The 24,437-nt window shown below is 47.3% G+C and overlaps 1 protein-coding gene across 5 annotated transcripts; it reads left to right on the top strand.

The window, feature by feature from the left end:
- The first annotated feature begins 16 nt into the window (after window positions 1-16).
- On the top strand, window positions 17-22,586 carry clec16a (C-type lectin domain containing 16A). 5 transcript variants are annotated; one of them, XM_078084106.1, is made up of 23 exons: window positions 17-347; window positions 772-900; window positions 1,293-1,426; window positions 1,974-2,122; window positions 2,921-3,026; window positions 4,553-4,676; window positions 4,901-5,075; window positions 5,503-5,553; window positions 5,740-5,838; window positions 9,266-9,536; window positions 10,671-10,782; window positions 10,867-10,967; window positions 11,538-11,657; window positions 11,987-12,096; window positions 13,105-13,149; window positions 14,611-14,661; window positions 14,788-14,916; window positions 15,107-15,227; window positions 18,095-18,246; window positions 18,644-18,848; window positions 19,374-19,544; window positions 19,907-20,044; window positions 20,764-22,586. In XM_078084106.1, exons 1-23 carry the CDS (start codon window positions 274-276, stop codon window positions 21,093-21,095), a joined length of 3,099 nt encoding a protein of 1,032 aa, XP_077940232.1. In that variant the 5' UTR covers window positions 17-273; the 3' UTR covers window positions 21,096-22,586. The 5 variants fall into 5 exon arrangements, with proteins under 5 accessions (XP_077940232.1, XP_077940229.1, XP_077940230.1 ...); XM_078084103.1 differs by having other exon boundaries at window positions 20,653-22,586; XM_078084104.1 differs by having other exon boundaries at window positions 9,266-9,611.
- Window positions 22,587-24,437: the final 1,851 nt, after the last annotated feature.

Here is a 24,437-nt window from a genome sequence, read left to right as displayed (position 1 = left end):
TCGCCCGTGTTTAACGTCACGGCCGAGCCCGGAAGTGACTGGTGTAGTTTTCCAACCACCAGCTTCCTATGCTGTTTAGATGAGAGAAAACGTCAACTCCCAGACAAACAATTCGCAACCGCTATTACGTAATGACCCCTCTGCGCTAATATCACCTTCTGTGTGCTAAGTAGCTATCCGTACGGGAATGTGGGTGTAATGTATAGATGCGGACAGTAACGTTAGCATAATAACGCGCACCGTCGAACCGGTACACTCCTTACAACCACAACCATGTTCGGCAGGTCACGGAGCTGGGTCGGAGGACCGGGGAAACCGAAAAATATCCATTCTTTGGACCATTTGAAGTGAGTAACTGTTAGGTAGTATTAGACATGCTAACGTTAGCCTGTATGCATAAATCCACCGGTTGAGAACGACTATCAACATTATCATTAGCTTAGTTGTAAAACGATAAAACAACAACTTTTAACCAACTGTAACTGCACAGTCCGCCAATATAATGCATTTGTTTTTTCTATTGTTTTTTAAGCTAGTGTTGCAAGCTAGCGTTAGCTGTTAAGTTAGCCCCAAAGTAAAAAAAACAACCTCTGATACAGAATTGACAGTGTCATGTAAGTTACTTTATATATCGCACATTAGCCAACTGACCAGCTATACACATGTAGGGACTTTATTTGGGATTGCTTTTACAGTACACAATTTGGCGATGGTCCAAATAACTAAAATAAAAGACGTAACGTAAATGTCGTATGTATGTCGTTCCATCAGGTATATGTACCATGTCCTGACCAAAAATACCACAGTGACCGAGCACAACCGAAACCTTTTGGTGGAGACCATCCGCTCCATCACAGAGATCCTCATCTGGGGAGACCAGAATGACAGCTCTGTATTTGAGTAAGTGCCAATCAATGTGTTTTTGACTGATCCTTTACCTGTAACTGCTAATATGCAGATGTAGCTTCTGCGTGGGGAAGTGACAACTTTTCATTTACTTACATTGGGATTTGTATTCATGCTTGCAAGGTTTTCACACTCTTCAAGAAATTTATGGATTTGAACATTTCCTTTCAAAATCCCTTTCAATGGCAGAAATTAAATGTCTAATCCCACGTTTAAAAAGGAGTTATTATCTTGATCCCCGTTCCGTGGCCATATAGTATGGATCAAAACTACTACTCCACAAGGGTGCTGCAAAAGATCATTTTTCTCTTTTGATTACTTCACGATCGAATCCTCATGAACTGACCCCTGTACGTGTTAGTGAATACTCTTCCCTATGTGTTCAGTTTCTTCTTGGAGAAGAACATGTTTGCCTTCTTCCTGAACATCCTGCGTCAGAAGTCGGGGCGCTACGTGTGCGTCCAACTGCTGCAGACGCTCAACATACTGTTTGAGAACATCAGCCATGAGACTTCCCTTTGTAAGTATTTGAATCAACACGTGACAAGAATATAAAAATAAATGATGTGCTGCAAAGCATTAGATGCCCATAGTTACTGCTGTTACAGCACCTTCGTATTCAATATCCATGAAATCAGCGTGTAGATGTGTAAATGTGTAAATGTTTTGGAATGCATTTTGAAGCCCATGCGATGCGAGGCATGTTCCACTGCATTTCTTTGTTGAAATATACGATGCAGAGCAGCGAGCTGCATTTTTGTTGTTGCTAAGCAACCGAGTCCTCAGCAGAGGATATGCTGGCAAGTATACCTTTTATATAAAGTAACGAGGTTTGCCTTTTGGTCAATTGTAAAGGGATTTTCTCATCTTACGCTGTGAACTCCAATCAGTAGTCCGACCTCACTGTTCTGATCTGATGGATGAAGAGCAAACATCCTCTCTAGACGTTCAGTGTGTCCTTTTATCATTAATCCTGACGGGGCCTGAAGAAAATATTTTTAGTCATTTTACAAAAGTTCTTCTTCCTTAGAACTTGCGCTGTCTGAACAAGTCTCTTCTCTTCTCAGATTACCTTTTGTCAAACAACCACGTGAACTCCATCATCGTCCACAAGTTTGACTTCTCGGACGAGGAGATCATGGCCTACTACATCTCCTTCCTTAAGACTCTGTCGCTCAAGCTCAACAACCACACCGTGCACTTCTTTTACAACGAGGTGAGGCTCAAGGCTGATGGGATTAGAGGGAAGGAGGAGGGACTGAAAAAAAAGTCTGTGAACTCTCATCATCTTTATCACAGAACTGCTTTAATATTACAAGCTGAGAATGGAGGGACTGAAAATAGTAGCAGCCTGCTTTACATCAACATCTACTACAACTGGTATTTAACAGAGGTGCACATATTCTGTTTTAATTCATTGTAAATAGAGCTAATTAATTTCCTAAAAATCCAGAAGCTTGATTGGTCTGTGTGTGCTGGAGAAAGTTATTGATGTCCATAGTTGCTTTGCTCCTGATGCCAAGAACAGACCCGATGTGTTGATCTGAGAGTATTTATATATGTTTGATTAGCTATTATTAATTATTTTTTTGTAAATAATTACTCTACGGTATTTTTCATGTTTCTAATTATTCATTTAACACAAGTAATTTATAATGTGAAGATCCACCAGAGGGCGCCATCGGACGGCTCTTTGCGTTGGTCAGGCGTTCACTGTCAGATTTGCCCATCTGAAGCACTGTGAGGTTGTAAGGAGCCTCGGCCATGTTTCAGGATGAAGAGTCGTTCCTCGAGGGAACTCGTAGGCTTGTTGTTTACAGGAAGAAAATAAACCCTCGCTCTTTAGTGTCATACAGGAATTCTGTAACGTCTCATCATTTTTGCCCCGACTTGTACTTTTACAACATTTCCTCTGTTTAAAGAGAGAAATCCAGTAGTTGCTTTCTCTCACTCTCCCTCGCTCATGCGATTCAGTGCCTTGCTCACCAGCGGCACCTCTCTGTCTCCCACACAGCACACTAATGACTTTGCCCTGTACACCGAGGCCATCAAGTTTTTCAACCACCCTGAAAGCATGGTTCGCATCGCAGTCCGGACCATCACGCTCAACGTCTACAAAGGTGAGTGCCGGGGTCCAAATGACGAACCGGTCATTAGTTTCCTTTTCTTGGAAGTGTTTCTAAAGGTTTAGAGCGGTACGAGTCAAAGGACTTTAGGTATCAAAGAACCTACAAGCAGGTGTCAGTGCGGCTCTACTGGATTAAGAGTGCATCCTGTGCCTTCACAGAAATACCATCTGCCATTAGGCACGTGTCTTTTCTGAGGATGTCTCACGGAGCAAGTCCACAAGACAGACTGAAAATTCAATAAATATTTGCTCAGAACCAGACGCATGAAAGCTGTTAACCTCCAGCACGCACATGAAAATGTGTAGAAATGCTGGCCGCTGTGGATCCAAACACGGATACATCGACTGTAACCCTTGAAACTCTGCGGTCAGCCAGCAGAAAGTGATTAATTAGATAAACATGTCTGTTCCAGACGATTATAGTGCAGCACTACCGCCGGGTTCACTTTCACTTTCTCCACGATTTCACACACGCATTCCATTCAAAGATCTCCTTCTCCACGCAGCCGTAAGGAGAGTGTGCTGAGAGTGCACGAGCACTCCCTGATAATGGACCGGGCTGTTAAATTCAGAACACATTTCGGTTCGATGAACGTATTTAAACTGCTCCATCAAAACACGGTACCAGTCGAACGCTTGGACACTTCAGCATCATGATATTGTATAATTAGTAGTAACGTAATCATGTTATAGTTGGAACTACACTAGTTCTTCCTCTGGTTTCTCTTGTAGAGTTTAAAATGATAAACGTATGAACTCCTTAGTTTGTAGCAGTTTGTTTCCCTGCCTCCCCTCTTCGGCACACATTAACCCAGTCTCTGTTTCCTCCTCCTCCTTCCTCTCCTTGTCCTCCCCCCCCCCCCATCCTGTGCGCCCCCCATCTGCCTAACTCCAGTTTCATGTAAGTTGGTTCTATTCATTCAGTCTTTGTTTTTTTAGGGCGTGTTATCATCGACATGTTATTTTAATTCTACTTTCCATTTGTTGTTGCAGTGATGCAGATACAATTCTCAAAAAAAATGTTAGATTTGGCAGCAAGTCTGTCTGTGTTTTCCTGAGATTGTTGATTTTTACTTTAGTTTTCTTTTAATCTGAGACCCGTCCATTAAATAACACTTATCATCTCTCACTATATGTCAGCGCCTGTTGATACCCAGACCTGTTTGTTATAAATGTGCCTGCGTACATTTATCGTGGTGTTTTTTGTCTTGAACGAATCTTTCCACAGTCTTAATTTCAGTGGAGCCCCACAACTATTTTGGTGGCACTATTTGGGTCTCTGAGGTTATTCTGTCAGTATCCCGCTCTGCTTTAGTTCTCACTTAATCCCCCAAGTGATTGAGATGGATCTCGTTCATTCATATCATGTCAGTTTTTTACCCGTGTGGATTTGTATCTACTTTGACAGTGAAGTGATGAAGCATCACAACGTTCTGGTGCGACATTATCAAGCCCCCCGCAGTACTTTTGGGCATCCTCGTGAACCCGGATGTTAATCCCGATCTTTTATCCCACCAGTGGACAACCAGCACATGCTGCACTACATCCGGGATAAGACCGCGGTCCCATACTTCAGCAACTTGGTGTGGTTCATCGGCAGCCATGTCATCGAGCTGGACAAGTGTGTGCAGACAGACGAAGAGTGAGTGTGTGTGTGTGTGCTCTGCTCCTCTGCGTAGTTCTCGCTGTGGCCTCTAGGGGGGCGTCCACGCCTGTAGCTTTATCTCTTCCAGTGCTGGTGGTTTGTATTGCATCACACTTCTATATAATATACGAACGAGTGACAGATTAAGAATCTGCACATGTAGTAATAATAATGTACAATAATCATTGAACACCTCAGTGTCTTTCTCCTCTGGGAACCAGACATCGGAACCGGGGGAAGTTGAGTGACCTGGTAGCCGAGCACCTCGACCACCTGCACTACCTGAACGATATTCTCATCATCAACTGTGAATTCCTTAACGACGTTTTGACCGACCACCTCCTCAACCGTCTCTTCCTGCCCCTCTATGTCTACTCGCTGGTCATCCCTGAGACGGTACGGGACCTTCACCGGCACCGGCACGATGACCGGCTCACACAGTGGTATCAGGGATGCTTCCTCTATTTGTTTCTAAAAATAGGGACATGATGCGTTTTAGCACCTACACTCTTTCCTATGAGCAAATGTGTTAAAGAACACGTCAGAGAAACAGTTTCATTTTAGCTGCAAAGCAACATTCTTAACAAACATTTTCAAATTGCGCTGAGATTTTAAAAATATTTATTTTTATTCGTCGTGCTCCAGAGACTTCAAACTTGACTTCTCTGGTTTAATGAATTCTGTTTAAAAGTGATTTGAATGCCTCCCTCCTCGGACGACAAACAATCACCTCTCAGTCTGCACAGCCCAGCGCATTCCTCAGATACTACACAGATTACCTGATACGCATGTGACCGACTGTCCTTTTAATCTCTCTCTTCAGTCCGAAGAGCGAAAGATTAACGCACAGGTGTCCCTCTACCTGCTGTCTCAGGTAAGCGACACACACGTTGGTGTTGTTTTTTTTGTGTTTGTGTGTGTGACTCCTTTAGTGTGCTTCAAAGTGTGACTTAAGAGTTGGTCTCATTCTACCTTTTCAACTCTACATTTTGTCCACATCAACAAACGTTTCTGGTTTTTATAGCTGTTTTTGATGACCTTAATTGTGTGTGTCTTCCAGGTGTTTCTGATCATCCACTATCAGCCCCTGGTCAACTCCCTGGCCGAAGTCATTCTCAATGGAGACCTGTCTGTCTTCACCCCACAGACAAAGTATACGGTGAGGCCCCGGTGGAGACCAACATGCAAACCAGAGACGATAACATTCAACATAAATGGCACTCACATCCACCCATCATCAAACCGCTTATGCTGCACACAGGGTCGCGGGGGGGCTGGAGTCCATCCCAGCCAACTTCGGGCAATAGACGGGGTGCACCCTGGACTGGTCGCCAGCCAATCGCAGGGCTACACAAAGACACACAACCATTCACACTCACATTCACACACCTACGGGCAATTTAGAGTCCCCAATTAACCTGATCCCCAGAGCATGTCTTTGGACTGTGGGAGGAAGCCGGAGAACCCGGAGAGAACCCACGCAGACAACGACAACACGCACACCTACACAGGCAACCGCACGGACACATGCAACAAACGGACACACACAGACTAGAAGTACGTGTAGGCGGCTCTGAGATCGGCGGGGTCACGCTTTTCTAGGTGAATCACCCGCGTCGAGGCAAATGATCTCTTTTCACGTTTTTTTTTCTTCTCCTTTTACGTTTGTTGCATCTTTTTGTGTTCATCTTTCCTCCCCTTCTCGCCCCCTGAGGCTTCCTCTGAACGTCTCCCTTGTGTTGTCATCGAAATGTTATTTCCCTTTTTCGCTTTGATCCCTTCTTTCTACCTCCCCCCTATCTTCCCCATCTGGCTCCTCTCAGCTGTCTTCTCTCTCTAAACCTCTCTGCCTCGTAGTTTCTTCTTCTCCCACGTTTCGATCCCCCCCCCACACACACACCTCCACCCTCTTCTTCATTTTCTGACCATGTGTTTGTAAAGCCAGGTGGGTGTGCTGTGCTGGTGATCGTTTCTGAGAACTTGTGTGTGTGTGGCTGTTGTAAGAAGCGGCCCACCTCTTCAGTGAATGTGAGTCGAGGCGTGATGTCTCGACGCTGTCGGTCTACCGCAACGCTGGCAGCTTTTCATTCAGCTGTTCCTCCCTCTGTCTCTGCAGCTCGAGCTCTTTGATGAGCCTCGTTAGTAGATCCGTTTCCCAGAGATGGGAGAAGTACGGCGTTCATAGTAAACACACTGCAGGGGCCGCGGTCCCGCTCTCTCCTGGAGCTTCTCGCGCGTTGCCGCTCTCAGGCAGAGTCGCGCACGTCCTGTGACGCGAATCAGCATCTTCCTCCATTCTGGGCTCCAGTAAAGCATTAATGTGGAAAATGCCCTTTATTAATCCTGATTACGCATATTGACAAAGTTTTGTCTGTTTTATCTTTTTTTCTTTTTTTTTTTACATGCGTCATTGATTGTGAGAATGAATTATTTCCGCCACATCAGAAAGAACTCTGAGTGTGTGTTTTTTTTATTGTAGATGAGATGGTCACATGTTTCTGTGCAAGTGGTCAAAAGCTTCTTCCTGTTTGTCTGTGATGTGGCAGGAAATTAGGTCACATGATGGAACACCGACAGCGCTGGCTCACCTAACCCAAATCTCTTTCCTGGAAGTAGCTCTTTTTTTTTTTTTTTTTCTTCATCTATTTTATGCACGTGTTTTCTTGCAAGTGCACCAGTTACATACACAGCGTCAACATTTGCATGTCGGTTTGTTTGTAGTTTAAGCTTTTTAAGTTTTGTCCATTTATAAGAACGACTTTGCCCTGCATGTGTTTTTTTTTTTTCTTTTCTGGATGCCACATTGTGTTAGTGTGAGTCTGTGCGTGTGCGTAGGTTTCTCTTACACGCTCGGTGACCTGCATCAGTTTCTCAGCATACGCTCAGAGAGTGAGCGGTTTACCAGAACATAGTCAGCTAACAGGTGCAACACACTCACACACGCACACACTAGTGGTTTATGTCTGACAGCACACACACACACACACTGTGTTGTTAGCCGTGGCTACAGAACAATGCTAAGTGCTCAGACTCAGAGCTGAATTGAAGGAGTTCTCCACTGACGGACCACCTTCCACCTATTTCCAGGAAATAAAGATCATTAACAAGCATCGAGCGGTTTAGTCGGTGTGTAGGAATTATAAATCGGAACTTTAAGTAAATGTCTATTCACGTAAACGGCAGCTGTTTGGACAAATAAAAGGGATGGGCTTCATTATCTGACACGGCACGCCGAGTGTGCGCCTCGGGTTCATGTGTGTGCAGTGGTTTGTGTTGGTGTATGAGGTGAAGTGAAAAAAGACCACCTACTTTCAGCCCAAGATACCTGATGTGCACGCGCGTGTGTGTGTGTGTGTGTAATATATATATATATACAAACAAAATGTCTTCGTGCACAAACTATTTGTAATTAGCATGACATCACAGTATTGTGATTGAAGTGCACTTTACAGGATGTCCTCAATCAGCGATAATAACCTCATACTGAGGATTGCTGCTACCTGGATGTCCCTCTGGCAGTCTGTTGTGTGCTGTATTAACTGTGTTTCTCCACTCTGTTTGCACAAACAGGGGTAACCATGGTGACCTGTGTCCCAAATCACACCATGTTTATTCTGAAAACGAGGAAAAGATCTATATTTCATGTATCTCCATAAAGATCTCCACTTGTGTTCCTCTGTTGTGGACCTTTCCCGGGCCGGCTGCAGCTTCAAGGTCACATTGATCTTCTGAGGTCACAGGTCTCTGTGACCTTTAGTAACACATTTTGGGCCATAACCCAAATGAATATGCCGATTATGACAATTTCACCCAATATACCTAACCGGATGCGTTGACATGTTGGACAGAGCTCCACCAGCTCACCTTTTGTTTTCTAAATAATTGTATCACTAGTTGTAGTAGATCTATTTGTAGTGTGATTATCGGGCTTTACTGGAGGTCAATGCTGACATCTCTTCTCGACATCTTATCACCAACAGCTGTTTCCTGTGTGCATATCTGCATGTTGCTGTACATGTGAGAACTAGAGTGCTTTTAGTTTCAGTATGGCCCGTGTGTGTGCGTGTGTGTGCGCGTGCGTGCGTCTTTGATAAGGTGCATCGGGGAGGAAGAGGCTTAAACTTTAACCGACAAGATAGTGCAACAAGGATTTACTGTAAGGCTCTGTGGTTGTACGCATGTGTGAGGAGATATAGGCACGTAAGTTATTAGTGTGTCTCTTTTTTCTTCTTTCATGCACTTCTGCCAGTAAAGAGGGGCAGTGACGCGGCTGCCTGGAAACTGCTGCTGCTGCACACTATCAATACTATCAATAACTGACTAAATTCACTCATTTGCTTTACTTTGTAGTCCGCACATACTTGGAGGTATTGTACTTGGAGTTACCGCAGAGATACCCGCGTAAACTGTGGCCTTTTGTAGTCTCAGAGCGGCTTTGGGTTATTTGAGTTATTTGAATCAAAAACATCTTTTGAAATTACATTTCAGACAAAACGTAGAGCTGATGAGAAAGTCCTGTGTGAGTGCCGCTTCCTCCCATCTCACCCTCCCCCCCGCCCCTCCCTTCCTCCTTCTGCAAACCCCAGGCCAGCGCGGGAGGTGTGCGTCGCTTCACCAAGCCCTCGGAGTCTCTGGAGCGCTCCCTGGAGCTGTCCCGCCACCGCGGGCGCAAGAGAACGCAAAAGAGGCCAAACTACAAGAACCTGGGCGAGGAGGAGGACGACGACGAAAGGCCGGGGGGGGGTGGAGGTGGAGGTGGAGGTGGAGGTGGAGGAGCGGACGAGGGCTGGAACGACGACGATGACGGCGGCAAAGGCGGAGAAAGAGAGGGCGGCCGAGAGAGGGAGAAGGGAAAAGGTACAGAGGGAGGAGGAGGAGGAGGAGGAGGTGGGAGTTCTAAGGGAAGCAGAGCGAGTGGGGAGACGGCGGAAGGTGAGTGTGTGTCTCACTGGGCGCAGCTGTACCGCTGTGTGTCTCAGTTCTTCTTTACTGCCATCAATCAGACACAGTCTCCCATGATGCACCTTGGTTACCCATCAGCCACCACAGCAGCCGCCCTCGTCTCAAAGCAGAAAAGAGAAACTTACGTTTTTACTTAAGACAGACCGACCACGTTTTACAGCTCTGCTTATTTGTTACTGCTGCGTCTTTCACATTCGACTCTTCTCAAGTTAACGACGCACTTCAATCCTAATTTGTTGGAGTATTTGAGGGTAAAACATGAAAGAAAATACACCCTGGAACCAAAAGTTCCTCTTTGGATAGTTTTGAGATGAGCCCCCCCCCCCCCATACCCCCCTCCCCTACCACCACACCCATCTTAGGCTGCTTCCCCCATTTGGCACCCTTTTTTTTAAATATTTTTCCCATGGTAACCATGGCTACCACTGACCACAGCCGACGGTCCATTTCCACAATGACACACCATCCATCCTGTGCTCCTCACCCCTCCGCCTGTCTCCTCCTGCGTCGTGTGTGTGTGTGTTATTTACAACTCGTATGACATGATTCCTTCTCCACGTTGACTGAACAGACTTTGTGCAGGTCTATAAATCTTAATTGCCTCTGAAGGAACAAATGAGTTTGAGCACAATTACATCGTGGGCTGCAGAGGAAGAGCTAGTTTCAGAATGACAAAAGTATAATCCTGCGTGGAAAGATGACTCACTCACCCTATTTAACTGATTGATTTTAAAATAAAAGACTTGGGCGGCATGCTACAAATCCTTGATTGAGATATTTTTTTGCGTTTGAAAATATCGCATGGTGCATTTCATGCATAGTTTTCTGTTCCTAATCAAGAGTAGCATACGCTGCTGGCTCGTCTTTGCTGCCTGGACACATCTGATCATTTAGAGAGAAGCAGATCAGACTGAGCGTCCACATCCACTGGTGACAGCAGCTCATCGTCGTCCTCGTCACTGTGACGGTTGAGGAATATCTCTGCACACGCATGTATGGAGGAGGTACAAAGTGTGCGTGTCCACACAGAGATCGAGATGGTGGTGATGGAGAAGTGCAAAGTGTCGGAGCTGACGGAGCAGAACATCACCGACGAGGAGAAGACCGCCGCGGCCACCCGCACGCACACGCAGAGGAGCAGGTGAGCCCCCACACCTGAACCCACCAAGACGTGGAAGAGGTGACTTAGCTGACGGAGCCCCCCGCCCACCCCACCTCTGTGCAGACCGTTCCTGGACATGGTCTACAGCGCCCTGGACTGCAACGAGGACGACTACCACGCCCTGTTCGTCCTCTGCCTGCTCTACGCCGTCTCACACAGCAAAGGTTGGCCCCCCTCTTTTCGTTCCTTCCTGTCGGTTTTGGCGTCACATGTTGACGGTCCGCTCGGACCTCCTCATCGCAGTCTGGTTGCTTCCTGTCAGCTGTCATTGAACGGTGGCAACATGCAACACAAAGGTTTCACCATTATATATATATATATATATATATATATATATGACATTTGTGACTGGCATGGACGTGACTGACAGTAACTGTTTTATTGTCCTGTATGAAGTAAGATGTAGTTTGTGTTACTGTTTAACTGTGTTATTTAGTGCACACTATTCAGATCAAGAGGGGGCAAATGAAATGAAAACTGCCTCTATAACAGAATACACAATTACCTCTAAAGTAAAGATGTACGACTCAGCCTCATTCCCTCTCAAATGGAGCAGGTGTGCACGAACCACATCAACATGAAGTCACTTTGTTGTGTTGAGTTAGAATATTCTTTCATCTGAGAATTCAGGTTGATTTGAACCTCGGATTATTTTCGGATCGACCCAGAACTCTTAATCTTTTGATGAACAAGTCACATCACGCCGTTGCTCCACATGTCCGTGTGGTCCGTAGGAATAAACCGAGACCTTCTGGAGCGGCTGCAGCTACCAGTCCCTGACCAGGAGAAGAGCTGCTACAGCCTGGTGCTGGTAGAGCGACTGATCAGAGCAATGAGTCACGCAGCGCAGCCGGGTAACGCGCACACACACGCACCATGCATGCCGGTGCAATTCCAATGTAATACAAGTTGGATAAAAGCTGCGCCACATCATCACTTCATTTTTTTTTAAAAACATTTTTGACCTGACATATTATTTTTTTAACTTAATGTTTTTACTTTTATCACCATAAAACTTCCCGATAAAACACAATCAACAAGTCCTCTTCACACGTCTTAACAACAGAATATGATTATTGACCTGTTTGATATTAACATTGTTTACATTATTCCATTCAATCTTTTGCTGTGTTGAGTTGTGTATTCATATAATGTGTGTGTGTGTGTGTGTGTGTGTGTGTAGATGGTAAAGTGCGTTTAGCCACCTTGGAGCTGAGCTGCCTTTTGTTAAAGCAGTCTGTGCTGTCCGGGAGCCGCTGCATAATCAAAGATGTGCATCTGGCCTGCCTGGAGGTACGTCGCACGCCGACACGCTGCAGCTTCACGGTGGACCTTGTGCCGTTATCAGCAATAACTCCACTCTGTGTTTCTTTCTCATTCTTCTGGGAATTCAACACCGTTTCCTCTCCGCTCACTTCAGGTTAATGCTCCACACCTTCTCTTTCTCTGCATTCCTCTGCTCTGTGGGAACGGGGGCTGCAGGAAGTGGAGGCCCCCCCCCCCGCTGTCGGAATTTTCTTTTCTGAAATACAATTTACTAAATTTAAAAGGGAATTGAAACCTGCCATCCTAAAAAGCGGTGTTTCACAGACTACTGATATCAGTCACATCACAAGGGGTGTCGCGCTTTAAGAATTTCCCACCTCCGACCCAGCGTTCTTTCCGTGGGGGCGGTGCCCCTCAGGGTTGATAAGCTTTCCAGGAATTACGATTATTTATTATTAGTCGAGGTTTCTTTCGCTTAACTGGCCTCTGTGATGATGAACAACTGACCCCGTTAAGGATAATCCTGCTGTTATTCTAAGTTGCCCCTCACCCTGCTTGTTGCCATTCCGGCCCCGCTGCTGGGAAATTGCTGACTAGTCTGTTTTCTTTCTGACCGGAAAAGCGTCTGGGATTTGTTTACAGACCGTTATCGCACACGGCTTCACGCAGTTGGGGCGCCACCGTCTGTGAAGCCACGTTCATTCTCCAATAACTCATTACGTTACACACGCACGCGTCACGCTGTCTGCGCACGAGTGTCGTGTTTAGATTCACTGTTAACAAAGAAGTGTGCAAACATCCAACTTATTTCAACCGTCACGTACATGTAGGAAATCTGTAGGAGTTGTTTGGGGAAACAATTATCCTGCTGTGTAGCGCATGGGAATGTTGTTGATTGTTGTGTCCTTTTGTAATCACCGTCATGTCTGTCTGATGTGTTGGAAGATGTTATTTCTGTGTGTGTGTGTGTTCGCCACACACGGCAGATGGTTCGCTCTGTGTATTTACGCATGTGATCAACGTCTGTGTTTGCAGGGTGCCAGAGAAGAAAGTCTGCATTTACTGCGGAGATTCTACAAGGTGACAGTGAACCGTAACACACACGCACACACACAAACACGTACTACTGACCTACATAAGCACAAGCGCTTCTCTCCGTCTGCCCACACACACATGTATCACATATGCAAAGTGGAACAAGGAAGGAGGAACTAAGCAGGACAGCTGCAAACGTTCTCAGACCAGCCGACGTTTAACGTCAACACGCTAATTAGCATGAATGTGAGCGCGTGTTCCTCCGGCTGCACAGCGGGAAGTCTGCTGACAAGTCAGAGCGTGACAAGCGTCCTCTGCTCGGGCTGCACACGGAGACCTCCCTTTTAGGGAGAACCGCGCAGAACCAGTTCTCGCGTCGCTCAGCTGACTTATTAGAACTACAAACCGTTTCCCTGAAGGTGTGAGCGGTAAAAGTGAAAGTGCTTCCAACGTATTCTTTAGCAAAGTGCTTTCTGTTTCTCTCTGGATATCAGTTTTGGAATCTGTCACAGGACTCATCCAGACAAGTGGAGAGACGCAGAACGTTGACGGGAAAAGCAGGAAAAGAAAGAAATGGTTGATCTCAGTTTGTGCGCTCAAAATGTCAAAACCATTTAACTTCTTCCTCTTAAATATCTACAGTCAACAAAGCCATTGAGAATCACTGTCAAACAATAGTGTTTTTTTTCCCTTTAAATGGGAATTTGAATAACGAACTGCGATTAAATGTTTGATTAAAGTATATTCAAGGACAAAGATATAAGTAAGTCCACTGAAATGTTAGTGAGCTGACGAGAATCCTGGATAATGGATTTGTAAATGAACACATTATTTTAGATATGATCGATATTTCCAGCGTCTTATCGGTGCAGCGCTTCCTGTTTTGGTTCCTGACGGGAAGCCACGAGAGAATTCCTCTCCCGCTCGCCCAGTTGGGACGCGTCTGGTACGCACATACCAGGCGCCGTACGCCGTTTCGATGAGTCGCTCGTGTATTGCGTGCGAGAGCAGCCCGATGTGGCGACGATGCAATGTAAATATCAACATGCGAGGCAGACAATCAAGATCGGCGCGAAAAAGCGAAGTCATCTCGCCTGCAGCGTCGCAGAGAGCGATGAGTCAGCCGAGGCGAAAGATGCTGAGACGAAGTGAACGGAAAAATGATGGGGGGGATTTGTCGGGATATTTTCAGGGCGGAGCGTTTTAATTCATAGAACATTAACCTTCTTCTTCCTGCTGGCATCATGATGAATGAGATCTATATATTATTGACAATATAATCCTGCGACAGACGTGTATTTAGCCATCAGCTCTCAGCGGGGATGCATGCGTGCATGAAACGTAAGATGTGTTTAGAATATTCAGACCGGTCTTCATAATCCTTTAGATCTGCTCTGCGCACACAGTTCTTATTGTGCGACGGCGTGTGACGTTGTTGCTGAGTCTCTTCATGCACAGAGGAGGTGAAGCTTTCGCCTCCTTTTGAACCTTCCTTTTTCGTCGCAGGGTGAGGAGATCTTTCTCGACATGTTTGAAGACGAGTACAGGAGCATGACGGTCAGTCTGTTTTTCTTTTCATTAGCCCGTGCCGAAGCTAATCGTCGGTGCTAATGTGGGCTCGCCTGTACTCATGCACACGTGTGTGTGTGTGTGTGTGTGTGTGTGTGTGTGTGTGTGTTGCAGAGTAAACCGCTGAACGTGGAGTATCTAATGATGGATGCCTCCGTGCTGCTGCCCCCCACCGGTACCCCTCTGACCGGCATCGACTTCGTCAAGCGGCTTCCCTGTGGGGACGTGGAGAAGACACGCAGGGTACGTCCCCGCGAAAGAAGACGCCGTCTTCTTGTTTAAATCCGGCGTTTCCCCCTCGGGGCGCAAGGACGCGTGATTATTTACGCTCAAACGTAGTCGACAATCTAAAATACTTGTGCGGTTGCACTTGTTCTCATCTTTATTCCTCTCGGAGTGTCGTTGCTGTAAGTCTGCGTGTCTCTCTGCGCAGGCGATCCGCGTGTTCTTCATGCTGCGGTCCTTGTCGCTGCAGCTGCAGGGAGAACCTGAGACGCAGCTTCCTCTGACCCGGCCCGAAGACCTCATCAAGACCGACGACGTCTTAGACCTCAGTGAGTCGCACGCGCTACAAAACCCAGACAGCTCGCTTTCATTTCATCACTGTGCCGCCCCCCTCCCACCCTTCCTTACCGCTCTCCTCCGTCCCCAAAAGAACTTCAGTCACAACGCGGGCCTCAACAACGCACACAGACACGCACATGCAAAACCGTTCACGACCACAGTAACCTGAACGGTCTCCTTACTGTACACAGGTGTGTAGGTGATGTTGTAGAAACTTGCATGCGGTTAGCTCGGCCTCGCAGGATATCACAAGTACTGCACAGGAATGCGCTCGTGAGTCACGGTGCTGTTGCACATGTTGTACTTGTTGTGTATTTCACTGTATTGCTGACGTGCGTGCATGCGTTTGTGGTTTCTGTAGTTGTGAATACAAACATCTTGTATGAAAGGTGTCCACTTTTCCACGACTGAAGGTGGGCTGGTACTCGTCTGCTTAACTTGTTGTTGTTGAGGTGTGTTTGAAAAGGTTGTTTGTAACACACAGAATGTGCCTGGTTTGATTTGTATGTCTGTTGTGATTACAAACAAATACCTTGGAAAATGGTTGGGAGAGAAACTAGAAAAGCAGGAGCAGGAGGTAAAAATAACACCATGGCCTCCGTTCGTCTACGTTTGCATTCCCACATGTAACGGTTCACTTGGGATAAAAGCTGCTTTGTGGTGCTGGAAGCGGCTCATGTGACACTGGGGAAAATAGAAGGACACTCGCTGACGTTGAGCAGCAGCGTTGTTCTGCAAATAATCAGCACAAAATAAGGGTCCAATGTCAAGATGACGCGTACTCCCGAATAAAGGCTGGATGACCTCCGTCTAAATGTGCTGCCGTCATTTCTCCCTAACTTCCTGGTTTTGTGTAACGGATGGGTACGGTTGGGCGGTCGGTTGAGTTGACCGGCGGGAGGCGACCTTGTGACCTGCGGGTGTCCGTCGTGTCCTGTATTAGTTGACATGACTGACGCGTATGAAAATGACACGCAGGCCGAATAAGTCAGGAGTTGAGGAGCAGACGGGAGAACCACTTCTCTTCTCTGAAATGAGTCGGTTCTGATTAGCAGTCAGACGCACTGAGGTTCCCCACAAATTCCCCACAGTGTCATTCAGTATCTATATTATGCAGAAATCCCTGATGCAAGCAAAGAAAGTTTTCTGTCCTTTTTCACACATCTGTTTTTTCTATTTCCACACCACTGCACTTTTAAACGTTGTTCTACCAAGTAATTGAACTATATTTAATGCTGTGTGATTAAGAAGCCGTTTTGTTTTATCCCTCTTGTTGGTGAGGTCTGGGTAACGGTGGCCTTTGGCCAGCGATCGCATCATCTGTACTTTTTGGAAACTCCATTTTCAGAAGGAATAAGGATTGAAACCTCAAAGTGTCCTGATGATCGGACCAAACCATCCACATCCTGTTTTCTGTGGACGCTCATTTGCTTCTGCATTCCAATATTATTTGCTCCTTTTCGAACCGGACGGCTTGCGTCACGTCGGGCTCCTGGGCGCCAGAATTCCCGATTTCAGGAGCACATCGGCACCACGGGGGCTAAATAATTAGTGATTTAGCCCTGATAAATGGACGCGATGACACAGCGGTTCGCCTTCAGACGCCGCAACTGCAGATGTTTTTTGTTTTCTTTTGTCACTGAACTTCCCCTAATTTCTGGGTCCATTTAGCTGCTGTCGTCACTTTAGGACGGCGGGGACTACCGTCGGTGCTTTTCCCTGCTCTCTGTTTCAATGGCTGAGGTCAAGTTCCCGCTAACCCCTCGGTGATCTTTTCCTATTAAGCTGAGAACCCACAGCAGCTGATGATGATCAGTGGGCTGCTTCCGTTAGGACCGAGTGACCGAGGCTCCGACTAAATGGCAAATCGGCTCAGTAGGTGTTTTGGTAAAGTTGTGTGGGCTCACCGTCTCTTCTTCATCATGCTGCTAGACGCGTGGGAGAGACGTCTGTCCTCCTAGAGGTTAAAGGTCACCGAGCTTCGGTACGGCGTGTCAATGTGAGGACTGATTGCTCGGGGAGGCCCATTAAACTAAACGACGGATGTGCGAGGCACCAATAATGACGTTACAGTGGTAACGGTGACTTTGGTTACATTTTCACCAGATGTTTCTCGCTTTTTGACTGAGAGAAATGGAATTGACAACAGGATGCTGCAGCTGACATTTCATTGTTGTCTTGATACCGAGTGCCGTTTGCAGGAAGTGGTGTTGAGCATTAACACTTAACCGTGCTGTCAGTTATCGCAAATAAAGAAAATGCCACAATGCACTTTTAAATGTTGCTTTACCAAGTATTTTAATTATATCAAAGTTTTGTTGTTGTTGTTTATTATTATTATTATTATTATATTTTCAGTTATATTAAATTTAGTAGTGTTACATCAACAACATCTGTTTTAATGAAAACATTTATATTTTGCAACTTGTAACTTTTTTCTGAAGAAGTATGACTCATTTTGCAGGATGAATTTCACAAGTAGCATGAAACCGGAGCTCCCTCCTGTTTTCTTTGAGTCAGTGTAACATTTTAGAGTTGCGTCAAGAGACTTAATCATTTATAATCTTTGTCATCGCAAGACTTTCAAAACCCCAAAATACTTGAAGCTGAATTACATCACAGGTCATTTAGCTGACGCATTTTTCCAAAGCAACTTACATTGCATTTTTGACGAAGGAGCAATTAGGGGTTAGGTGTCTTGCTCAGGGACACTTCGACACGGATCCTTCCCGTCCTGGACGTAGACTCTGCGTCTCGTCACCTCGTGCAAAGAGCATCGCTCACATATGTTTACTTGGGGGCGAACCGCTCACGCCCCTCCTGTGGGTCGCTTTTCGTTTTTTTGTTTTTTTTCCAGATAACAGTGACCTCATCGCCTGCATGGTGGTCAGTAAAGATGGCGGCCAGGCGCAGAGGTTCCTCGCTGTAGACGTGTACCAGATGAGCCTGGTCGAGCCGGAAACCAAGCGCCTCGGATGGGGCGTGGTCAAGTTTGCCGGCCTCCTGCAAGTAAGAGAAACAGAAAATATAGAAATCAGTGACGAGACGCTTCACCAAAAACTTCTACTGAAGTGACTAAAAGTCAGTGTGGCCACAGATGAGTTGACTCAATGTGGAATCTCATTTTTCAAAAGAAATTCTTTATTTTGCATAATTTGCAGTTACTAGTAGGCCCAGCTGTTGTAGAAGTGTAATTAGAATCGGTTTCCTTTAACTATTGTTAGGATTTGAACTTTTGAATGCAGCCAAAGTAAATGTTTGTTCAATAAATCTTTCTCTTAACTGACTTTCTGTCTCCTACTTTACTCAAATAGCATTTTTGCCTTTTGTTTTCCCCTTAACTCGCGTGTCTTTGTGCCGGCGTTTTCTTCCCGTGCCCTCTTAACGCCCGCCGACTCCTCCACAGGACATGCAGGTGTCCGGCGTGGAGGACGACAGCCGAGCGCTGAACATCGTCATCCACAAGCCCAGCTCCAACCCGCACGCCAAGCCGCTGCCCATCCTGCAGGCCAACTTCATCTTCGCCGACCACATCCGCTGCATCATCGCCAAGCAGAGGCTGGCCAAGGGTCGCATCCAGGCCCGGCGCATGAAGATGCAGAGGATCGCAGGTGAGAGGCAGAAAGGGCCTTAGAAGTCACACAAGTCAGATGTTAAACCGATCGACATGAGCTAAAAAATGATCTCCTTGAGTGTTATTTACAAAAAAAAGCCAAATCAAAAATCTGCCTTTTTCAACTGTTGACAAAAGGAGAACTACTCTCCAACAGAAGTGAGCTTTTCTTTTTAATTAGAGCTTCAAAGAAAGTACTTTCCCTGAACTAGTGAGTCAATTCTTTGGTTATTACCCCTTGAAACTCCTCCTTCTTCATTCCCTTGGAACTGTAAACAAAGAATTAATCAGTCGCTTCCCTTCCCGATGTTCTGCTTCTTTAGAAATGTACTCTGACCCCAAATAAACACCGTGTGAGATTCTTTCCTGAGAACTAACACAAGTTTAAGGAAGGAAGTCCGTGTCTGAGTCCATTTGCTTTGCAATTTCACACCGAGTCCTGAAGATTTACCTGCGGAGACGCTGTGTCTGTCCCCCTCCCCCCCCCCCCCCTCCCGTCCCCCCCGTCCCCTCCCACCTGCAGCCCTGTTGGACCTGCCGGTGCAGCCTGGTGCGTCGGAGGTGTTGGGCTTCGGTCAGCCGGCCAACGCGTCGCCCAGCGCGCTGCCCTTCCGGTTCTACGAGCAGTCCAGGCGGGCGCCCAACGACCCCACGGCGAGCAGACCGGTCTTCGCCTCGGTGGACAAAGTACCAGGTGACGTAGCGGCGAGCGCGCTTCCTGCCTCCGTTCCTGGGAGCTGGAAATTGTCTGTCAGAAATCCGAAAACGAAAGCGAGCTCATGTTTGAGTCCGGTCGGTTTATTTATGGCCACTCAACAGAAGTCAGCCTTTGTAAATATTAGTAGTGCGCTTTGGATGAATCAGTAGGCGTCTTTCAAGTTTGTTTAGCCACATTTTAAGTTTCTCTCTTACAACCATCGCATTTAACAAACTTAGGGACATGAGCGATGTGTCCACTGTGTAATCCTGACTCGCCTTCGGGGCCGATGTGGTCGGGTGAAATCCTCTCGCAGCCGTGGACTGACACGATGTGTGTGTGTGTGTGTGTGTGTCCAGGCTTTGCAGTGGCTCACTGTGCGTCGCAGCACAGTCCCTCACCCCTCTCCTCCCCCTCGACTCCCTCCAGTGGGAGCGGGAGCACAGGAAGATGTGACTCTGTTACTGCGAGCACCGTATCAGCTCAGAGCCCCACAGGTAGCGCACACACACACACACAGACACACAGACACACACAGCACATTCCCTCAGACGTCGAGAGGTCTCTGAACTACAGGGCCGATCGGTCACGTGAGAGGAAGCAGTTTGTAGCCGCCTCCCTCGACAAAGAGCCAAACACTCGCAGAGGAAGGTGGTGGTGATCTTGTGGATGTGACATTGATGATTGTTTATTGCTTTTGTTGTGTCTCTTCACACCGCGCCCTTACACTCTAACCATGTAAGTATGCTGACGCGGTGCCTTGTAGTTTATAACCACTAACACACCTGCTGCTGCTGCTTGTGTCTCGTGCGCCGTCTCCACCCGGCACCTCCAGCTCGCCCCCGTCAGGAGGGATCGGCTCCCTCTCTGAGCGACGGAGGGAGGAGGAGGAGGAGCTGGGTGGACACGCTGCTGTGTGTGGTGCATGTGCGGTACCTGCATACTGTACACCTTAAACAAAGTGAATTCACGATTAGTTTTTAAATGCAAGCTCCACTTTTCACCACTGAACATGAACGTGAACGAAGCCACATCATTTCACTGCGGCGAGAATCCTTAAAACGAGTTTTCCTCCCGAGTTCACTTGCCTCCCTTTCTCCTCCAGATGATGGTGCGTTCTTGGAGCACGCCCCGTCCTCCCTCTCGGGCGGAGAAGTGGAAGGAGGTGGAGGTGGTGGTGATGTAACGCTGTTCTCCTCTGCTCCCTCGGCACCAGTCCAGACGCTCTCCCCGAGCCTCACGCCGGCCTCCCAGCCCACCATCTCCCTCCTCACCGACGGCGACGGCGAGGCGCTCAGCGTGGAGTCGCTCACGCTGCTGCCGCCCGCCGACTCGCCGCACCTCCACCCCTGCGCGGGGCTCCTGCCCGCCACGCACTCCCTCCAGAGAGCGGAGGAGCGGGCGGCGATAGAGGAGACCGCCACTGAGGAGGAACCGGAGGCGGAAGGAGAAGACGCACCTCCAGAGACGGGAGACCAGCCGCGGGAAACAGGCGATGAGAACACGGAGAGACGCACTGAAACCCCAGACTCGCCTGAACTGGATTAAACACACACACACACAAACATCTGGATGCAGACCAGGGGGACACGGCAGCGTGGAAGCAGTGTTTTCATGTCGCGGCCGGCAGACTTTTCACTCTCAGAGGGCCGAGGACGACTCACAAAAAGGCTTAAAGCACATTCGGCTTTCTGTTTGCTCGGGTGCGTCCGGTTGTGTTTTTAGTGAGCGTGTGTAAAGTCACGCAAACCAGCAACGTTTTCTACTCATTCTGATCGATTGTTTGTCAGCTCCAAGACACACACACACACACACACACACGCAACTCTCGTATGTTCTGTTCACGGCCCATTCTATGCTAACGTACAAACATGCTTTACAGAGGGTGCCTTTCAACTTCTGCCTGTCAGACCCGTTTGCAGTAACTGCCACAGGTTGTGTGTGTGTGTGTGTGTGTGATATGCAACAGTATTCCGCACGGCCGGAGGGATTTGCTTTTTAATTTCCACTCTTTCCATCGATTGACCCACGTGGAGGGAGTAAGTGGTACACAGCGGATGCAGTGAATCATTCGCTGTGTTCTCTGCATGAAGCATTTCCGCCTCAGCGAAAACAAAAGGTATTGTTTGTATATATTCAGCCGTACGGATACGAAGTTGACTAAATGAAGTGCTGACATCCTCGAAGGGGGATGCAGTTAAGCTCTGGAACCCCAACATCTGTTGAATGTATGTGCCGGTTTCCCCTTCGGGCACTGACCTGAGCTCAGTTTCCTTGGGAAAGTGGATGATGAGAACAATGGTGACCATCTAACTATTGATGAACCACCCGGTTCATCAGCATGAAGCACAGAGCTTGAGTTGGATCGTCCTCCCCGGCTGGCACACGGCTGTGTCTATAATCTGGGAGGACCAGAAACGAAAGTGACACTGCTCCTCTAATCAGCTCAATAAAGCTTTACTGCAATAATCTATTAAGCGTTGGCCAATGAGGAGAGAGATTAACAACTTCTCGCTGTTCCGATCGATTCCGCCGATAAGATCTCATCTGTTTTGATCCTTTTATCTTCCTCCTCTTCTCTCCCACCTTTTGCTTTCGAGCTCTTCTTTTCCGTGCCGTTATCTTATCAGCTCAAGTCTTAATGCGCTTAATCACCTTTTCTTTCTTTTTTTAAAGGCTGTACAGTCATCTACAGGTTCAGAGCAGTTCTGTGTTGGAGTCTCGCTCCTGTAAATAGCAGAAGGACGATAGTGATGATCACTGGCGTGCTGCAGGAGCTTGGCACAATTCGTAGAGCAGCTTCCGATGGGAACGTGGCGGCGTGTCCCGGTAACCGTCGGCAACCGCTAACACCTCATGTCAAGCTTCCATTAAGTCTCTGATTGTAGTGCGTGTGTGTGTGTGTGTGTGTGTGTGTGTGTGTGTAATATGTTTATATGCTCTGTAAATGCTTTTGGCTTTTAAACCTGTAATTATTGTTGATGAACTGAAACGGAGAAATAAATAAAGAGAACTGCAATAAATTATTCTTCTTAACAACCGCGCAGCTGCTGCACGAGTCGTGTTGTGTGCTCTCGTTTGAGTGGTTTCTGTGTGTGAAGGCCTCCACCCCTGACCTGAGATTAATGACCTGCTCCCCCCACACACACACACAGCCAGCTGTAGGCGTGTGTGTTTCTAAGGACAACTTTACGTATGTAGTTGCTTGTGACCAGTTTGTCTTGTGTGTGTGTGTGTAAAAGGGACGGCGATGACGTTGTGTGTACACTTTCTTCCTCTGCTGGTGCTGCATACGATGCTTCCCGGGGCCCTCAGTCATCTTGTGGTCCTTATGTGTTGCTTTTACCGCGGTTCCTCTTCAAGGAAGTCATAAACCTATGCGTGAACCTATGACTGGGTTCCTGGTATTGCAGCTACAGAGTGTGTGTGTGTGCGCGCGCTCAACCGCAGTCTCAGCATAAGATCCAGAGATCTTTCAGATTTGAAGATGTGTGCAGGTCTGTTGTTCCGTTTCGTACGCACTGACATTAATGGCCCGTCATATCAAATGTACATCTCTACCTTTTTGAGGGTTTCTTCAAGATCACCTCAGTCGAAGTCTCGTTCTGGTCCGACCTCTTGTCATCGGGTCGAATGTGTCCGTGCTCTGGTTTCACAACTCAGAAGCAGAAGGTTCCACCGAAATCGGCTGATAGCACAATCACAGGAGGTCCTACTTCACAGTCCAATTCTTATAACAGTCGGGAGTGAATACTGAGAAGTAAAGAATGACGCTTCCTCAAGCTGAGATAATTGTATGCTCAAACGAGTCAGGCTTTACCTGAATCAAACTAAGTGTTATATTCATTATGACTCAAGTGTGTGTGTGTGTGTGTGTGTGTGTGGACCCAAAGGAACATAAATACTTTTTAAAGAAATCCCCACAAAGATCACAGATGGTTTGGTTTGAGTGTTGGATTCCGGGTTAGCTATCAGGTGGAGGTTAGTCGGAGTTGTAACCTCAAGTTGGAAATGAGACTGCGGTCTGAAAAGGTGCCACATACGTGGACAAACGCCATGAAACTGAGAACATTTAACTTCCTGGTGATACCAGTTTTAGGTTTCTGTAGTATTTTTTTATTTTTTTTGAGGGTCACCTCTTCTACCCGAGGAGGCGCGCGAGGCGTTCCACATCGCAGCTCCCGCCTCCGAGGACCGAGCTGAGCTCGCCGCGTTTGCCGCACTTTCGCCTTAGCGCTGTTAGCAGATAGCGCTGACAGCCTGTTAGCCTGACAGCGCCAACATCCTTGAAGGGCGCTGTTAGCCTGATTAGCCGCGGCTCGGCTCAATAGCGGAGAGGGCTAACGGGGTGCCCTTCTCGGGTTGCCGACCGGCGAGAACAAAACATAAGCGGACCGTGGATGGCGGGAGGAGAAAAAAAGCCTCGCCGTTGGTGTTTGGGACAGCTGCGATCTGGATACTCCGCAATTCAGACGAGATTGAGCAATCAATGTCACCTTGAATGCCGCTGAACTCTTCAACTTGCGGTCGAGACGAGAAGAAAGTGTCGTCAGTTCCTGCGGCAGCGCTGCGACATCTTGGCTGTACGAAGGTGTAAAAGGTGTGGTTTAGGGTTCCTGTTTAAACACCGTCACACCCCTCTGACAGGAGCTTAGTTTGTAAAGAACAGATTATGGAAAACCGTCACGCCGCATTTGGCTCCACGGTGAAAGTTTGTGGCCCGGGAGGTTCACGTCAAACAAATGGGTCGGAGTGTCGAGTCTATTGTGGTTGAGACGCGGGTTTGAAGGTCAGCCATCTCTTTTGAACAAAGTCCCTTTGTCACGCTGCCTTGATGTACGGTATCAGGCGTCGCGTTACTGAAACTGGCAAAATGTAAAAGAGCTGTAA

The sequence above is a fragment of the Gasterosteus aculeatus genome, chromosome 11 (assembly GCF_964276395.1).
Source record: "Gasterosteus aculeatus chromosome 11, fGasAcu3.hap1.1, whole genome shotgun sequence".
In the NCBI taxonomy this organism is placed as follows: Eukaryota; Metazoa; Chordata; class Actinopteri; order Perciformes; family Gasterosteidae; genus Gasterosteus; species Gasterosteus aculeatus.
Note: the sequence above shows the minus strand (reverse complement) of the source record. Positions and strands in the feature narration are given on the sequence as shown.

Coding starts and splice junctions, on each gene's coding strand:
- clec16a (XM_040189824.2), top strand. CDS start 274: ATGTTCGGCAGGTCACGGAGCTGGGTCGGAGGACCGGGGAAACCGAAA. Junction 3,027..4,552: donor CACGCTCAACGTCTACAAAG/GTGAGTGCCGGG, acceptor TTATCCCACCAG/TGGACAACCAGCACATGCTG. Junction 5,076..5,502: donor CGCTGGTCATCCCTGAGACG/GTACGGGACCTT, acceptor CTCTCTCTTCAG/TCCGAAGAGCGAAAGATTAA.